The 15,282-nt window shown below is 40.6% G+C and overlaps 1 protein-coding gene across 1 annotated transcript in view; it reads right to left on the bottom strand.

Moving 5' to 3' along the window:
* The window catches only part of Hpd (4-hydroxyphenylpyruvate dioxygenase), a 16,920-nt gene extending 1,638 nt beyond the window's left edge, over nt 1-15,282 (bottom strand). The window contains exons 1-9 of the mRNA XM_076204434.1: nt 15,117-15,282; nt 14,872-14,898; nt 3,980-4,042; nt 3,238-3,342; nt 2,330-2,455; nt 1,734-1,823; nt 1,225-1,331; nt 863-1,055; nt 642-761 (exon numbers count right to left, since the gene is read on the bottom strand). Coding sequence (XP_076060549.1) covers nt 642-761; nt 863-1,055; nt 1,225-1,331; nt 1,734-1,823; nt 2,330-2,455; nt 3,238-3,342; nt 3,980-4,042; nt 14,872-14,898; nt 15,117-15,119 — 834 coding nt within the window. The 5' untranslated portion in view covers nt 15,120-15,282. The remainder of the gene's footprint in view (nt 1-641; nt 762-862; nt 1,056-1,224; nt 1,332-1,733; nt 1,824-2,329; nt 2,456-3,237; nt 3,343-3,979; nt 4,043-14,871; nt 14,899-15,116) is intronic.

The raw sequence follows: 15,282 nt of genomic DNA, 5'->3' as shown, positions 1-15,282 counted from the left end.
CTGACCGGTTTCGCTCTTGTGCTTCTTCAGAGGAATGTGTTTATTCCTGACCGGTTTCGCTCTTGTGCTTCTTCAGACATTCCTCTGTAGAAGCACAAGAGCGAAACTGGTCAGGAATAAACACATTCCTCTGACGAAGCACAAGAGCAAAACCAGTCAGGAATAAACACATTCCTCTGAACAACCACAAGCGCGAAACCGGTCAGGAACATTCCTCTGAAGAAGCACAAGAGCGAAACCGGTCAGGAATAAACTCAGAAACTCGGAACTAGACCCGTGACTTCTTTTTCCACCTTCATATTATATATATATATATATATATATATATATATATATATATATATATATATATATATATACATATATATATATGTATGTATGTATGTATATATATATATATATATATATATATATATATATATATATATATATATATATAGAGAGAGAGAGAGAGAGAGAGAGAGAACTGGGGCAACAGACTGATTGATTTTACATAATTCCATTACTCGGTAACACGAAAGATTTAAGTTACATGGAAAATCTTAGGCGTCAGCTCAAAAGCTCTAACTACAAAATCTTCTTAATTTGATCCCTCTGTAAACTTGCCTATAGCGCCAGCTTACAATCGAGATTGCACTTACGGATGATATAATGTTGTTGGTGTTGAGAGCAATGTGTTGGACTCCGGCTCCACCATAGTAGTCTACGTACTCTTGAATCTGACTCTTCCTTTTACCCGAAGCCGGCTCATTGATGGGCATCTTAAAAAGAAAATAACAATTATTAGAGGAACTGCAGCTACTTTATTATGTATTTTGAGGGAATTAGGAAAAAAACGACATTTCATGGTATCATTAAAGACCTTAATTGTCTCCTCATAGTTGGTCATCACGATGCTCCGTAGTGATGAATATTGTGTATGTATCTGCGAGTCGTCCACAGACCAGAAACGATGGAACATTAGATGTTTTTCATACCACGAAGCAACATTCTCCATTTCCAGGTCTGGTTGGTTCCCCACAATGTGATCGATGAACTGAAGTTCAGGATCAGGGCTGAAATGAATGACAGATCTTGTATGTTTCTTTAGGCACATAAAATTAACGGAAGTTACTTTAACCCATTTTGTCTAAATCTAACACCTACTTTAGAATATAGTGGAAATTCCTGATCATAGATTTCGAAGCTATTAATATAACTTTATTTCCTGGTCCTACAACTTACAGTTTGTCAAGAATAACGTCGCGTGCAGCGATGGGTTTCTTGAATCCCGGCAGAAAGAGGCCACTGTAGTTCCCGCGCTCGATAAATGTGTGCGTTGTATCACCATACTGCAACAGAGCCACAGTTGGAGTGCAATGGCAAATCATGTCAACAGAAGACCTTCTGCTTCATAATGAGGTCAAATGCAAAAAAGTCAAACTATAAAAAAGGCAAACACAAAAAAAAAAAGTAAAATAAGCAAGAAAATAATAAATTGGTACGCATTAAGCTATTTTTTTCTTAGGTGCTTATCCAAGCGAATTTTAAAACTCCGAACAAGACAACATTCAATGATATTCATATTGGTCATAATTGCCCTCATTAGCGTATGAAGAGGCCGTTGTAACCTACCTTTCTGGTGTGCCCTTACAATGAAATTATGGAGAAAGAAAATTAAATGGTATTCTCAAAATTATTAGTGGTTTAGTCAATGTTAAATAAGAACTGTCACCTGACTGCAGGCTATTTACCGTTTGAACCTGGGCGTAGCGAACTTTTCCTCCTTCGTCCTCCTCCTCCCAGATATCTTTTATGATCTTAGCTCCGCGTTGTTTAGCCATCTGCAGTAAAAACATCGTCTCGGTAAATATGCTCATCTATAATGAGGTGCTGTGCTTTATTAACTTTAACTTACTTGTACTTCCCAGTAATCCTGGCAAAATTGATCAAATTCGTGTAATCTGTTATTGTCTCATAGCCGGTTTATCCAATCACTAGATTTGTACGAGCTTCTCTCGTATATCATCATATCTTTATTTCGTATATAATTCATATATACCTGTATTTCACTTGTCCCAAAAAAGGAAAGAGTTTTTTTAATTCATCAGCCTAATTTACTTTAAACTGATAATTTGTCTGTTACCACAATCTCTTGCCTGTGTCTTTCAAATATTTGAACGAATCTAACAATGCAAAGGAAAAAAGTTTTTTCATATTTACTTCTAGAGGTTCGAAGGCGTGACAATCGCTCCAACATATGTAAATTAATAAGTGCTTTAGGAATACAACGAAAGCTAAACCCACTCTATTTGCTATAAAATCAACCCAATGAAAATGTATATTATACCTTCATGATGCCATCCAGATCCTCAACGCTAAAAGCAACGTCTTTGACGCCGTCGCCGTGAGTGACCAAGTGACGCCCCATCACCTCATTACCCGGCAGTAGGGGAGAGGCGAAGACAAACACGATCTGCAATAGAAGTCATTTTTCACCCTTTCCAAAATCTTGGGTAGCACTGGGGTGTCGTAGGGTATTACAGCCAGGGTAAAATCACTAAAATGCAGTGTTTAGATTAGGCTATTGGTAAATACTGATCATCTTGCAACATTCCTGCAAGCCGTTTATGGATTTTTTAATGGGTTTTCCCCAAGCCTCGTCTCTTTTTAACGAGATTATGCAAGCCAGATCATTGAACACATTTTTTTTTTCATATTAGACTGCAACATAAAATCAATCTTCACTTATGAACCACAAAAGTTGCATTATATTCATGGTATTGCCGTCAGCCTTTTGCTGCAATTTCTTTATGTACTAAAAGGAGGCATCACAACAATTTGACAGCCTTGAAAACGAAGGAAGATACATAGAAAGATCAAACTGATAGCATGAATATGGTTACTTGTATTTGTGGGTTGGAATGCAAAGTGATTTTTGCTGAAGTAACCGTTATTATATCTATTTGAATATGTAATATATCCTATGGTATCTTAATCACCTTACATTTCCAGCCTAAATTAAAAATATAGCAGGTTATATTTTTTCAATAATTTAATGTTATATACAAGAACTGTACTTGCACTTTAGACCTGTTTGCTGGGTTACTGACAAACAAATAATGAAAACAGTGGGGTGGTGGACGTTCTGTACCAGGTACAGTCAGGCCTAAGGATGGACTTGGTGACAGAAGAGGACTGAAATGATCACCTGACTAGATGACCTGTCCAAACTGTACATTACAGATATGACCTTACTTTGTTTTGTCTGACTGCGTGGCAGCAAACTTCACGTGAACCTGTCTCGAGACCTTTGTACGCCAAGTCTTGGAAGCCCATCCGAGTACGGTAGTAGCTAGCAGCCTGCGGAAAGAAAAAGTAAATACATTATATGATATACAACAGAAACAGTTTGATCGAGAAAGTACGGAACATAGTCCGCCTCCACACGGTAGACAAATAACAGGCCTATTTACACTAAAGTAGATAACATGTCTCTTATTGTGGATGGTTTAGCATTTTCTCCTTTTTGTCACACTTGACTTGTATAGATGCAAATGAAATCACTGATTATCCTTGAACAAGCGACCCAAGCAACAACGAAAATTAAAATGCAAAAGAATTTTTAACTCTCTCATTTTCACTTCCAAGGCATAATTTGTTGGCTAAAAATCAAAAACACCCATATCATGCGTTGTATTGTGGGTGCACATGCTCTTGGATCTTGCACTGTTAATGAATAATGATCCCTGAATAGAGATAAATTCCCCCGCTGAAGGACAATTAGATTGTTCTGTTGAGTTGAAATACAACACTCAGGAAAGAAGTTGGCTGTTTATCCGTTTCGTTATTTTCTTAAGTGAGCCCGGGTGTCGCGTGACGGGAAAAAAAAAATTGTTGGCGAGGAGCCACATTTAGCACGCGTGCCAATGGTTGCTCACCCCTTTCTTAGTGGGTAATAACGAGGAAATTGTCATAAATAGAAGCTAAAGAAACTTACCTGCTTGGCATTGCCCACCCAGAAGGTGATGTGGTCGAAATGCAGGAACTTGCCAAGCTCGGGCTGAGGGCAAAAAAATAATGTCAATCAGTTTACAGATTATATAGAAACAACACAATTATTTGCTTTACAAATTAAGTATGAGTGCACACATTAGTAGAAATACATGAATTTGTATAGTGTGTATGTATATGAATATACTCATATGTGACAATTGTATTAGATCATATCAATCCGACTCGATTGGAATCGGTTCGTGTCAGGGCCTGAGCATTCCACTTTTTTTTTTTTTTTTTTTTTTTTTAACGTCGTCGGCCCTGGCCTATTCTTAAGATATGGTAATATGTCACCACTCACGGAGATTACAATGTACCATTCTATTATAATAAATGTAACGCTATATTACACTCTTAATATTAAAGGTTGTAGTTAAATTTTAATTAAAGTACTTCACTACTTTATTTTCTGTTTACTGGGTTCTTTCAAATCATACTTTCAATTCATACGTTGAAGACCCCCCTGGTGTATACCATATACTGATATTTTTTCTAGCGGCTACAACATAAAAAAAGATATTAAAATTTCATCAATAGCTCACACCAAACTAATCGTTTTGATTTTTTCTGTACATGTTTATAGAATTCTCAGATATTAACATGTTAAACTGTTGTATTCATTAACGGATTACCATTAGCTTTCGTTCAAGTTTCTGTTGATTTCCGTTCTGTGAGTGTTACTGGTCTTTTAGGTCTGAACACAAAAGATGACGTATTGACGGAAATCAAAGTAAATTTGAATGGAAGTTAACAATAGTTCGTTAACTTTAAAATAAGTTGATAGGCCCTCTTCTTTTACTTTATTCATATTTCCATCCACCTCATCAACTATCTAGGAACTATAGCCTTCTTTATAGGCGAGACAGTCATCATTTAAGTCAGTCCTATCTTTTGTGCAACTAAAATGTTCCACTTTGTTCCGATATTATGATGTAAATATCCTGTTTTTGTATGTATCTACCACTAAGTTATTCAACTTTCCCCCTTGTAACACACACACAGACACATCGGTCATGTATGAGCTCTGAGCTCTCTTCCGGGGGGGGGGGGGATAGCTGTTGATCACGAGTTCAACACGTGATCCAAGACCATGGTGAATCACATACAAATTCCACCCCCATCTGTCACACATTTGTGTTCCCTTTATCTTAGCTCCTTGTGGGTGAAGGATCCTGTCTCTCACCCACAGCCTGGGTCAGAAACAATGCAGCGCGCGCGCGCGCACACACACACACACACACACACACACACACACACACACACACACACTCATGAAGAGAGACTAGCAAAACTTGAGCTACAGACACTAGAGCAGAGAAGAGAGGAGATTTGATAACTATTTACAGAATCATGAAAGGCATAGAAATTATTGATAGAGAGGATCTAATAAAATGGGATGAAAGAAATACAAGAGGACACGGAAAGAAAATCAAGAAAGACAGCTATAGAAGAGATCTGAAAAAGAATAGCTTTCCTCACAGAGTAATAGACATTTGGAACAAGTTAGATGAGAAAGTGGTGTGTGCAAAAACAATACATGAATTTAAAAATAGTCTAGATAAAATGAGATATAAAGACGGGACACACGAGCATAGCTCCCCTTCCCGTAAAATACAACTAGGTAAACACAACTAGGTAAACACACACACACACACATACACACACACACACACACACACACACGCACGCACGCACGCGCGCACGTACACACACACACACACACACACACACACACACACACACACACACACACACACGGCTCGGTGGCGGATTGGTAAAGCACTGGCCTCACAAGCCAGAGAACCGGGGTTCGATTCCCCGGCCGGGCGAAGATAAGTTGGGTTTGTCTCCTTTCACGTGTAACCCCTGTTCACCTAGCAGTGAGTAGGTACGGGACGTTAGTCAAGGAGTTGTGACCTTGCTGTCCCGGTGTGTGGTGTGTGAATGGTCTCAGACCTACCCAGAGATCGGCAAATAATGAGCTTAGAGCTCATTGCCGTAGGGTGGTGTCTGGCTGTCTCGACAGAGACTGCAGCAGATCCGAGGTGAATACACACACACACACACACACACACACACACACACACAAGACACATCACATCTACAGCTTCTTTACCCCCACAGCTCTTCATGTAGGCTACATGGAGACACTGATCCCTCCGTTTCCTTGGTTTTAAAAAGAGAAGACGAGGAGAAATCACTTCAGGCCGTGTCAATTTATCGTCAATTCACATTCTTCAATCACAACTAGCTTATCGCCTGCCTTCTCCCTTCCCTACTCAACAGACATTCCCCTTTTATCCAAGGCCCACTTTACCCCATCCACCCATGTTATTCTCGACCCAGTTTACTATATCGTAAATATCTTAATAATATAATTTACATTCACGTTCTTTATTATACGCTTTAGAGAAAACGCTTATTTAGCGCATGACTATAACATATAAATAATAGCTACTGGCAGAGTTGGTTCAATCATTCTGTAAGTTGAATGATAGATGAAAAACATTTTACTTAGTTCGCAGACTCATGCAAATAAAAGAATGAAACGACTGATTCCTTTTGTGAAAAGGTTAGTAGCCAGATGACACTTGTTTTTAGCTCTCGTGTACTGAGCAGGCACCTGGAGAATCAGTCAAATTTTAGCCCTTAACCTGTCGCATTGTAAAAGATACGATGGGTGTGGACAAAGGAAAGGTCTCGTGTGGCTTCTCCACTTTACTCATTTAATCTTAACTTACATGTCAACCAAATGGCATTAGATATCACCTAGTCTCAACCACTGTCACTATACTTAACACTGTCAACAATAAAAATAACTTCATATTTAACTAAGCCATGGACAGTGTTACCTCTAGGTGCAAAGCTGGGCAAGAGCTTGAAGGAGATCTGCCGGCTAGGAGCCTAAAAGGCGGGCGCTGGAATTCATTGAACCCGATCTCCCACCCCTTGGTTGCTGTTACGCAACCTCCAACTGACCACGCAGCGGATAGCGGATACAAAGGAGTTGCCACGGGTATTAACCAAATATCCCATGCGGAAGTTAGACTAGTATAGAAAGGGTTATTCAAGACAGACTATAATCCCTCCGTTTAATGAGAAGAGTAAAATAGCCTTGCTACTGCACCCATTATAGAAATAAAAGTGCCTTAAAGTAGAGAAAGGAGTTAAAAGAAAGATTTAAACAGTTATGAATCAGTCATTTAAGAACCACAGACTCCTCCATGATGTCTAAAGTAGTTTGGTGGTAAGGGACCCGTAGGAAATTATTAGTAGGGGGGATATTTGAACAATGCTGATATTGTCATGTAGATACCAAATATCCTAAAAAATGTTCGACATTAGAATCACGAAAGAATTCTTGGTTTTCAATAACAATGTCAGCATTGACAGTATAATTATTGTTAATATATACTGGCCAGGTGAGGTCCCCCATGCAAGAATAATAACCCAGAAGTTACATCAGAAAATCTCGATGGATCAGTTGGAACAGTTTTAAACCCTTAAAGAATTTTAGAATTCTTATCAATCTGAATAAGATTGTTGCCAACCATGAGATCATTTAAGTCCCCGCTGAAATTTCTTGACTTACGGAAATAATCTTTACATAATGTCTGTTTGTCGCCACTCTTTTACGTGTTCTATTCTAGGGTCATTAATAACTAATTCTGTCAACTATGGTGAGCGTATGGAATATTTCGTACGTATTCGCAGTCGTGTTCCTCCGTCGTTAGGGGGTGGGGGGGGAATCTCTTGAGGTTCCCTTTCTGAAGGTGTCTAAGTCCTAGACGGGCGGAGAGGCAATGGAGGCAAGTTCCAGAGCCTCCCAGTGCAAGGAAAGAACGCACTGCTTGAGAGAGAGAGAGAGAGAGCCAGAGAGAGAGTCAGAGAGAGAGCGAGAGAGAGAGTGCTTCGCCAAGAGAGAGAGAATGCTTCGCCCAAAGAGAGAGAACAATGCCCTGGGAGTTGACCCGATGAATGGCATGAGTGCTTCTGTCGGCGGTATCACACTGGACAAAATTTCCTCCGACTGCTGGATCGGATTGACATCCCGCAGCAGCTTTCGGGAAGGAATCTGATAATATGCTGCTGGAGGAAAATAATTTTCCTCCAGCACATCAAATGGCATTCTAGGTCAATTGTTGAGAAAATAAAATAGTTTGCCATAGTGTTGGGGGTGGGTGGTATCGCCGATTAATTGGAGGTGGGGGGGGGGAATATCCCAGTGTGATAACCCATGAATAACTTCTGACTGTTAGTTGTTACTTTCCTGCATCTCTCTCTCTCTCTCTCTCTCTCTCTCTCTCTCTCTCTCTCTCTCTCTCTCTCTCTCTCTCTCTCTCTCTCTCTCTCTCTTTCTCTCTCTCTCTCTCTCTCTCTCTCTCTCTCTCTCTCTCTCTCTCTCTCTCTCTCTCTCTCTCTCTCTCTCTCTGCCCCACGACATGCCCACGCCGTTTTCTCCTTTTCACGTTAACTGTGTGGGCCACACAGGTGGGACTAAATAATAAAGAGAAAAGAACCGGAAGAAGGGGAAGAAGGCGGAGGAACTTGATGGAAATGGCTCGGCCACTTCGTGTGCAACGTTGTTCCTCAACAACTTTGAACTCAGAATAGGTTGTCGATGTGATCATCTATTATTATACGAAGTAGACCCGGAGCCAGCATCGCACCAAAGAAGCCAAAGCATTCATGTTAAATATTGATTAAGGACATCCTCGCCAAAAGACCACATAATCATAAAACACCCAAAAGAGAAGATTTTTGATACAATGTGGAGTAGTGCCGATGCGGATGTTTGTTTGTTTGTTTCTTCTTGCCTGCAGGGTGTAGGGGCAGGTGATGGCCGGGGGAGAAGTATGGGTGTGAGGCTTCGTGACAAGCCAAGAACTATTTCGACACTGGCAAAGACTGAAGCTCGCCGTGGCCGAGCAATGGCGCCCGTCCCCCTTCCCCCCATTGCGTCATATGGAGGGGAAAAGTCGCGGGACAACAGGTCGCCGCTATCCAATACTACGCAAGTTAACCTCTTCTTTCCTCCTAGCACTCCCACCACTCTCTCTCTCTCTCTCTCTCTCTTTCTTCATCTATTTTTCTGTGTGGGTGGGAGGGGTGTGGAGTGTATTTAGGGATGAAATGGGTGGGAGTGTTTTTATGCCTTTCCCTTTTTGGCTACCTCCCTTGAAAGGGGGAAAAAGCCTTGGTATATGTATGTATCTTTCTGTGTGTGTGTGTGTGTGTGTTGCGTGTGTGTGTGTATGTGTGTGTGTGTGCGTGTGTGTGTGTGTGTGTGTGTGTGTGTGTGTGTGTGTGTGTGTGTGTGTGTGTGTGTGTGTGTGTGTTTCTCAAACACTTCATCTCAAACACATTTAAGTTTTTCCATTCTGACTCCCTTAAATTCCAAGTCTATTCTATGTACATTGTCGTGGGCACAATCAAGTTTTCGTGGTCTTCCTGCCTTCATCTCTTGACAATTTTCATTCCCACAAAGACATTTATTTGCTTCCTTTCTTTTATAATTTGCCTCCATCATCCCCACTCCTCAATTCCCTGTTACATGTGACCCTTATTACTTCAAGTTCTGTTTCCTCCGGCTCTCTCCTTCAAGATTTACTTCCAGCCCACCGCCACCTTCTCTCTCTTTGTAAATCTCATCACTTTACCCACATTCACCTTCAGCATTTTCCTCTCACATACCTTACCAAACTCCGTCTCAGACCTTCCTCTGCTCTCAGCTACAAGCGCAGTGTCATCATTAAAAAAACACCAGTTCGCCTCCCACTTCCTTCCACTCTCACTTAACATGTCCAAACCTTCACCCATCACCTTCGTATTTACCTCTCGTACTACCCTATTCGTGTATTCGTTGAACAATCATGGTGACATGACACAACCTTCATACAACCCACCTTAACTTCCATTCATTCTCTCTCTGTATTTCCTACCCTACCACAAGCTCTACTGCTCACGCAAAAAAAAAAAAAAATTCAACTGTCCTTAATGGCCTTTTCCCTATTCCATATATAATGCAACACATCCCATAACGGTTTCTTGTTAACCTGTCATATGTCCTCTCCAAGTCCATAAATTCTCAAAAGACATACCTTCTCCAAAAATGGTCTCGTATATCTATTTCACCACGAAATTTGATCTGTGTAACTCCTTCTTTTCATAAACACACACACTTCTTCCCCAATTACTCCCTCTCTTCCTCCCCTAATCCTCTAATTCAATACTCTCCCATTTACCTTACCAACTACACTGAGCAGAATGATTCCTCTAAAGCTACTACATTAAAAAATTCCCCTTGCCTTTGCATAATGGAACTATACATGCATTTCTCCAGTCCTCTTGCACATTCCCCTCCCTCAAGCACACATTAAACAATCCCAAAAGCCAATCCACTGTCAGTGCTCCTCTTATGATCAGTCACGTGACATTTATCTAACCCAGGTGCCTTCCCATCTTTCGTAAGTTTCAATATTCTTTGTGTCTCAACTTTTCCAATGTTCTTACATTTTTCTCCTATCACATTCATTTCCTAGTATCTCACACTGCTACAGTAAATCAATCCCTAACCTCTTCCACATTCAACAAATCCCTTAGATAATCTAAACCTTTTCCCCTTGCCACTTTCACCTCCTTTAACATCTGCTCGTCTACCTGACTCACTCCCTCACGTTTTTATTTTTACTTTCTTCCAACACACACACACACACACACACACACACACACACACACACACACACACACACACACACACACACACACACACACACACACACACACACACACACACACACACACACACACACACACACACAATCACACACAAACACACACACACACACACACACACACACACACACACACACAAACACACACACACACACACACACACACACACACACACACACACACACACACACACACACACACACACACACACACACACACACACACACAAACACACACACACACACACACACACACACACACACACACACACACACACACACACACACACACACACACACACACACACACACACACACACACACACACACACATATATATATATATATATATATATATATATATATATATATATATATATATATATATATATATATTGGTACATTGTGACAAGTTGATGAAGGTGGAAAAAGAAGTCACGGGTCTAGTTCCAAGTTCCTGAGTTTATTCCTGACCGGTTTCGCTCTATGCTTCTTCAGAGGAATGTTAATAGATGAAGAAGCATAGAGCGACACCGGTCAGGAATAAACTCAGGAACTCGGAACTAGACCCGTGACTTCTTTTTCGACCTTCATCAACATATATATATATATATATATATATAGATATATATATATCTATATATATATATGTATGTATATAACTAGAAAAAATCAGTTAAAATCCTACTCCAATTTATATCTGCTTTCCTCTTTGCCTCCCTCACCTTGCGTTTTGCTTTGTCTCTCTTCTTCCTGTACCTCTTATATTCTTTCTTTTTTCTACTTTGCAGCCAATTCTCATGCGGTCGCATCTTTCAACGTGGCTTTACTTTTTCATTCCGCCAATCGCTGCCTCTCCTTTTGCACCCCCCCCTCCCCATTCCCTTGGTCCCACATACAACATTTGAACGTGTCATCACTTCTTTCTTGAAACATGTCCATTCTCATTTCACTCATTCTCCTCTTAACGATCAAGTGTTGCACAATGGTAACGTCCTTCTCTTGTGGTAAGCAGTAGCACACCCAAAGATTTGAATCCCAGTAGCAGATATTGCTAATATATATACATATTTACATACGCACACACATGTTTACACACACACACGGACACACACACAGACCCTAGTCCGCCCAAGATTGAAATATGCAGTAATGGTATGATCCCCACACAGAGTGAAAGGTATAAGCAACATCGAGAAAGTACAAAAAGCAGCAACCAAAATAACTCTCAGACTTGTGCATAAATCGTACGAGGACAGATTAGAAGTAAGCCCTGCACTAGACCTGCCTTTGTTAAGGGATCGAAGAGTAAGATGGAAAATGATTGCGATGTTTAGATCATTGAAGTGGGTGGAGAAAGGTGACAGAGAAGATCTATTGATTTGGGATAGAAGAGCCTCAAGAATTTATCGTCACAAATTGAAAAAATACATGTGTGAATATGATCGGAAAATGACTAACATTGTGGAGACAGAGAGGCTCCTCTTAAATATGGATCAGTGTCATTGACCAGGATGGTAGCTAAAATGTGTGAAAGAATAGTGAAAGACAAAAATATCGAAGTATTTAGAAGAAGGAAAATCCTGGTTCGAAACTAATTTGGCGTCAGGTGGGGAAGATCATGTGTTTTCAGTTTGTTGGGTTTTCACTCAAAAGTAATCGATGTGCTTCATGAGAAGGATGGTCGGGTGCACTCTTTACCTAGAACTAAAAAACTAGAATTGGAATCTAGAGGAGGCCTTGAAAGGAATATGCTGGAATGGGTGACAGACTTTCAGAAGAAGAGATCAATGAGGACAGTTGTGGAAGCCAGGATGTTTAGATGGAGAGAAGTTACTAGTGGAGTCCCACAAAAGTCAGTGTTAGCACCAGTAATGTTCTTGGTATATATTAATGACACTGGGTAACTTGACCAGTTATACTAAGTCGCTGATGGTGCAAAGATGATGAGAAAAAAATAATATAGAGGATTGTAGGTTGCTGCAAGATCTGACTAGAGAATATGAGAAGAGCCAGGAGTCGGAAATTAATTTCAATGTGAACAAATACAAAATTTTGGAAATGCGAGTAAGTAAATAGGCCATCACTGATTTATAGAATGGGCAATGAATTAATTATCAAAGGAAAGGAAGGATTTTGGAAATGAATTTTTTTTCACCAAAAGCACACATCAAAAGGATCACTGAAGAACTTTAGAGTAACATTCCAATACATGGGAAAAGGCTTGGAGGAGATGATCGTAAACCTGATTCTCCCTAGATTGGAATATGCTGCACTAGTGTAGTCGCCACACGAAAAAAAAAGTATAAACAAGATCGAGAAAATTCAGAGTGCAGTAAATAGAATTGTCCCAGGGCTTGCTGATAAACCATATGAAGAGAAAATCAATATTCTGGGCTGCCAGCATTAGAAGAGAGAAGAGAGGTCATCTAATTTCTGTCTTTTGACCTATGGCAAGTGTAGACCTCTTTGTGTGGCAACAAAAGGGGCTATGGGATAAAAGTAAAAGGAAAAGACTAGATGTTTGAGAGACGTTGGATATATATATATATATATATATATATATATATATTTTTTTTTTTTTTTTTTTTTTTTTTTCTTGCAGGATTACTGATTTGTGGAATATTTTGGGTAAAGAGATAGTGATGTCAAATAACATAGAACAATTCAAATCGGAATTGACCATTGGAAACAGAGACTGGACCCAAACAAAAACGGCTCCTATTGTGCATAATACAACTTAGGTAATTACAAGTAAGGGCGAGCACACACACAAACACGATTACCGTTTGCCGGTGTCGTGGTTAGCACCGAGGACTTGATACGACGTAGTTCCAAGTCCGTGCTCAGAGCTTCATAGCTTCATTAACACGTCAACCGTTACCGTCCGATTGTATAACGGGGTGGTGTGTGTGTGTGTGTGTGTGTGTGTGTGTGTGTGTGTGTGTGTGTGTGTGTGTGTGTGTGTGTGTGTGTGTGTGTGTGTGTGTGTGTGTGTGTGTGCGTGCGTGTGTGTGATTCACCACGGTCTTGGATCACGTGTTGGACTCGTGATCGACAGCTATTTCCCTCCCGGAAAGAGCAGAGAGCTCAGAGTTCATATGAATGTGTGTGCGTGTGTGTGTGTATTTACCTAGTTGTATTATACGGGAAGGGGAGCTATGCTCTTGGTGTCCCGTGTGTGTGCGTGCCTGTGTGTGTGTGTGTGTGTGTGTGTGTGTGTGTGTGTGTGTGTGTGTGTGTGTGTGTGTGTGTGTGTGTGTGTGTGTGTGTGTGTGTGTGCGTGTGCTATATACAAAATGAACTCTTGTCCGAGAGGATAACAATTAATGATCCATCACAAGTCCTACTCGCGACCCGAGACAATTATGGTGGTGAATCACACGACTTGCTGGCGTAGTGATTAGCGTTTCGGCTCAACCTGAAATCGTCCAAGATCGTGCCCCGCTCACGGCATGGAATTATCCCATTGATATTGTACGCCGTTACTGCCTCCCTTAAGCACAGAGATAGGTATGTGGTTGTGTAAAGTCATGTTAATCATAGATCGGATAATACGAGCTTCGAACTCTCATCCGAGAGGGCAACAATTGTCGATCACGAGTCCATCACGTGGTACAAGACCATGATACGGAGCTGCCTAGTGTAGGCCTTATGGTCTCTTGCAGTCTCCTTCATTCTTATGTTCTTATTAATCTTACATTCGTTCGTCTTTGATAAAAAAATGAAGCATCCAAATTCAAAAAAAGAGGTCTCCGTTACATGAAGAAATAGATCAATGTAATGCTTATTACAATAAACTATTCTAAGAAAGTTGAGATCATTTACCTACATAATGTGTCTGCACTAATTAATACTAAAGGTAGTTGAAAAAATAAACAAAATAAAATAAAAAGAACTTCTCGATTTTCTTGTATGAGACAAATTTCTCCTCAGTGTGTCACATGAATTCACAACGGAGCAATGCCTACCCAAATTCAAATTAGCAGCCACGCGAGCTGCGTATCGGAGCCTAAGAAGGTCAACTCAGTGTGAGATGCACTTTTTCCTCCTACCTGTTGAGCATCGGCGTCGGCTCCCTTGAATTTATCCGTAAACTTACCTTAGGCCCTTTGTCAGTGTACGTCGTCTGTAGGAGAAGAACAGAAAAAGATATATTGCTTCTACCGTACGCTAAGTTTTAAAAACTAGGAAAAGCGAGCAAAAAAAAAAAAAAAATCTGACATCAGACTGCTCAACTAACACACGAGATTATTTTATATTGCTGTTATTTCATGTAGTCCACAGGTAGAATTCGAATGTTCAGTGAATAAAGTTTCGGAGATCAGCATCTCTGATTGAACTTACCATATCGACAGAGCAAGTGTATCGCAGTCAATCCCGTCCCAGTGCCGGCGGAGGACTCCCAGTCGCTCCTGGTCCCGTTGCTCCTCGCCTCTCCCCCGTCGTGTGCACTCGCTCCCACTCTCCTCCCTGTCGTCGTCGTCGTCGTCGCCGCCGCCCCCCTTACAGA

The sequence above is a fragment of the Oratosquilla oratoria genome, chromosome 21 (genome assembly GCF_046742065.1).
Source record: "Oratosquilla oratoria isolate Oo_2021 chromosome 21, ASM4674206v1, whole genome shotgun sequence".
NCBI classification, from domain to species: domain Eukaryota; kingdom Metazoa; phylum Arthropoda; class Malacostraca; order Stomatopoda; family Squillidae; genus Oratosquilla; species Oratosquilla oratoria.
Note: the sequence above shows the minus strand (reverse complement) of the source record. Positions and strands in the feature narration are given on the sequence as shown.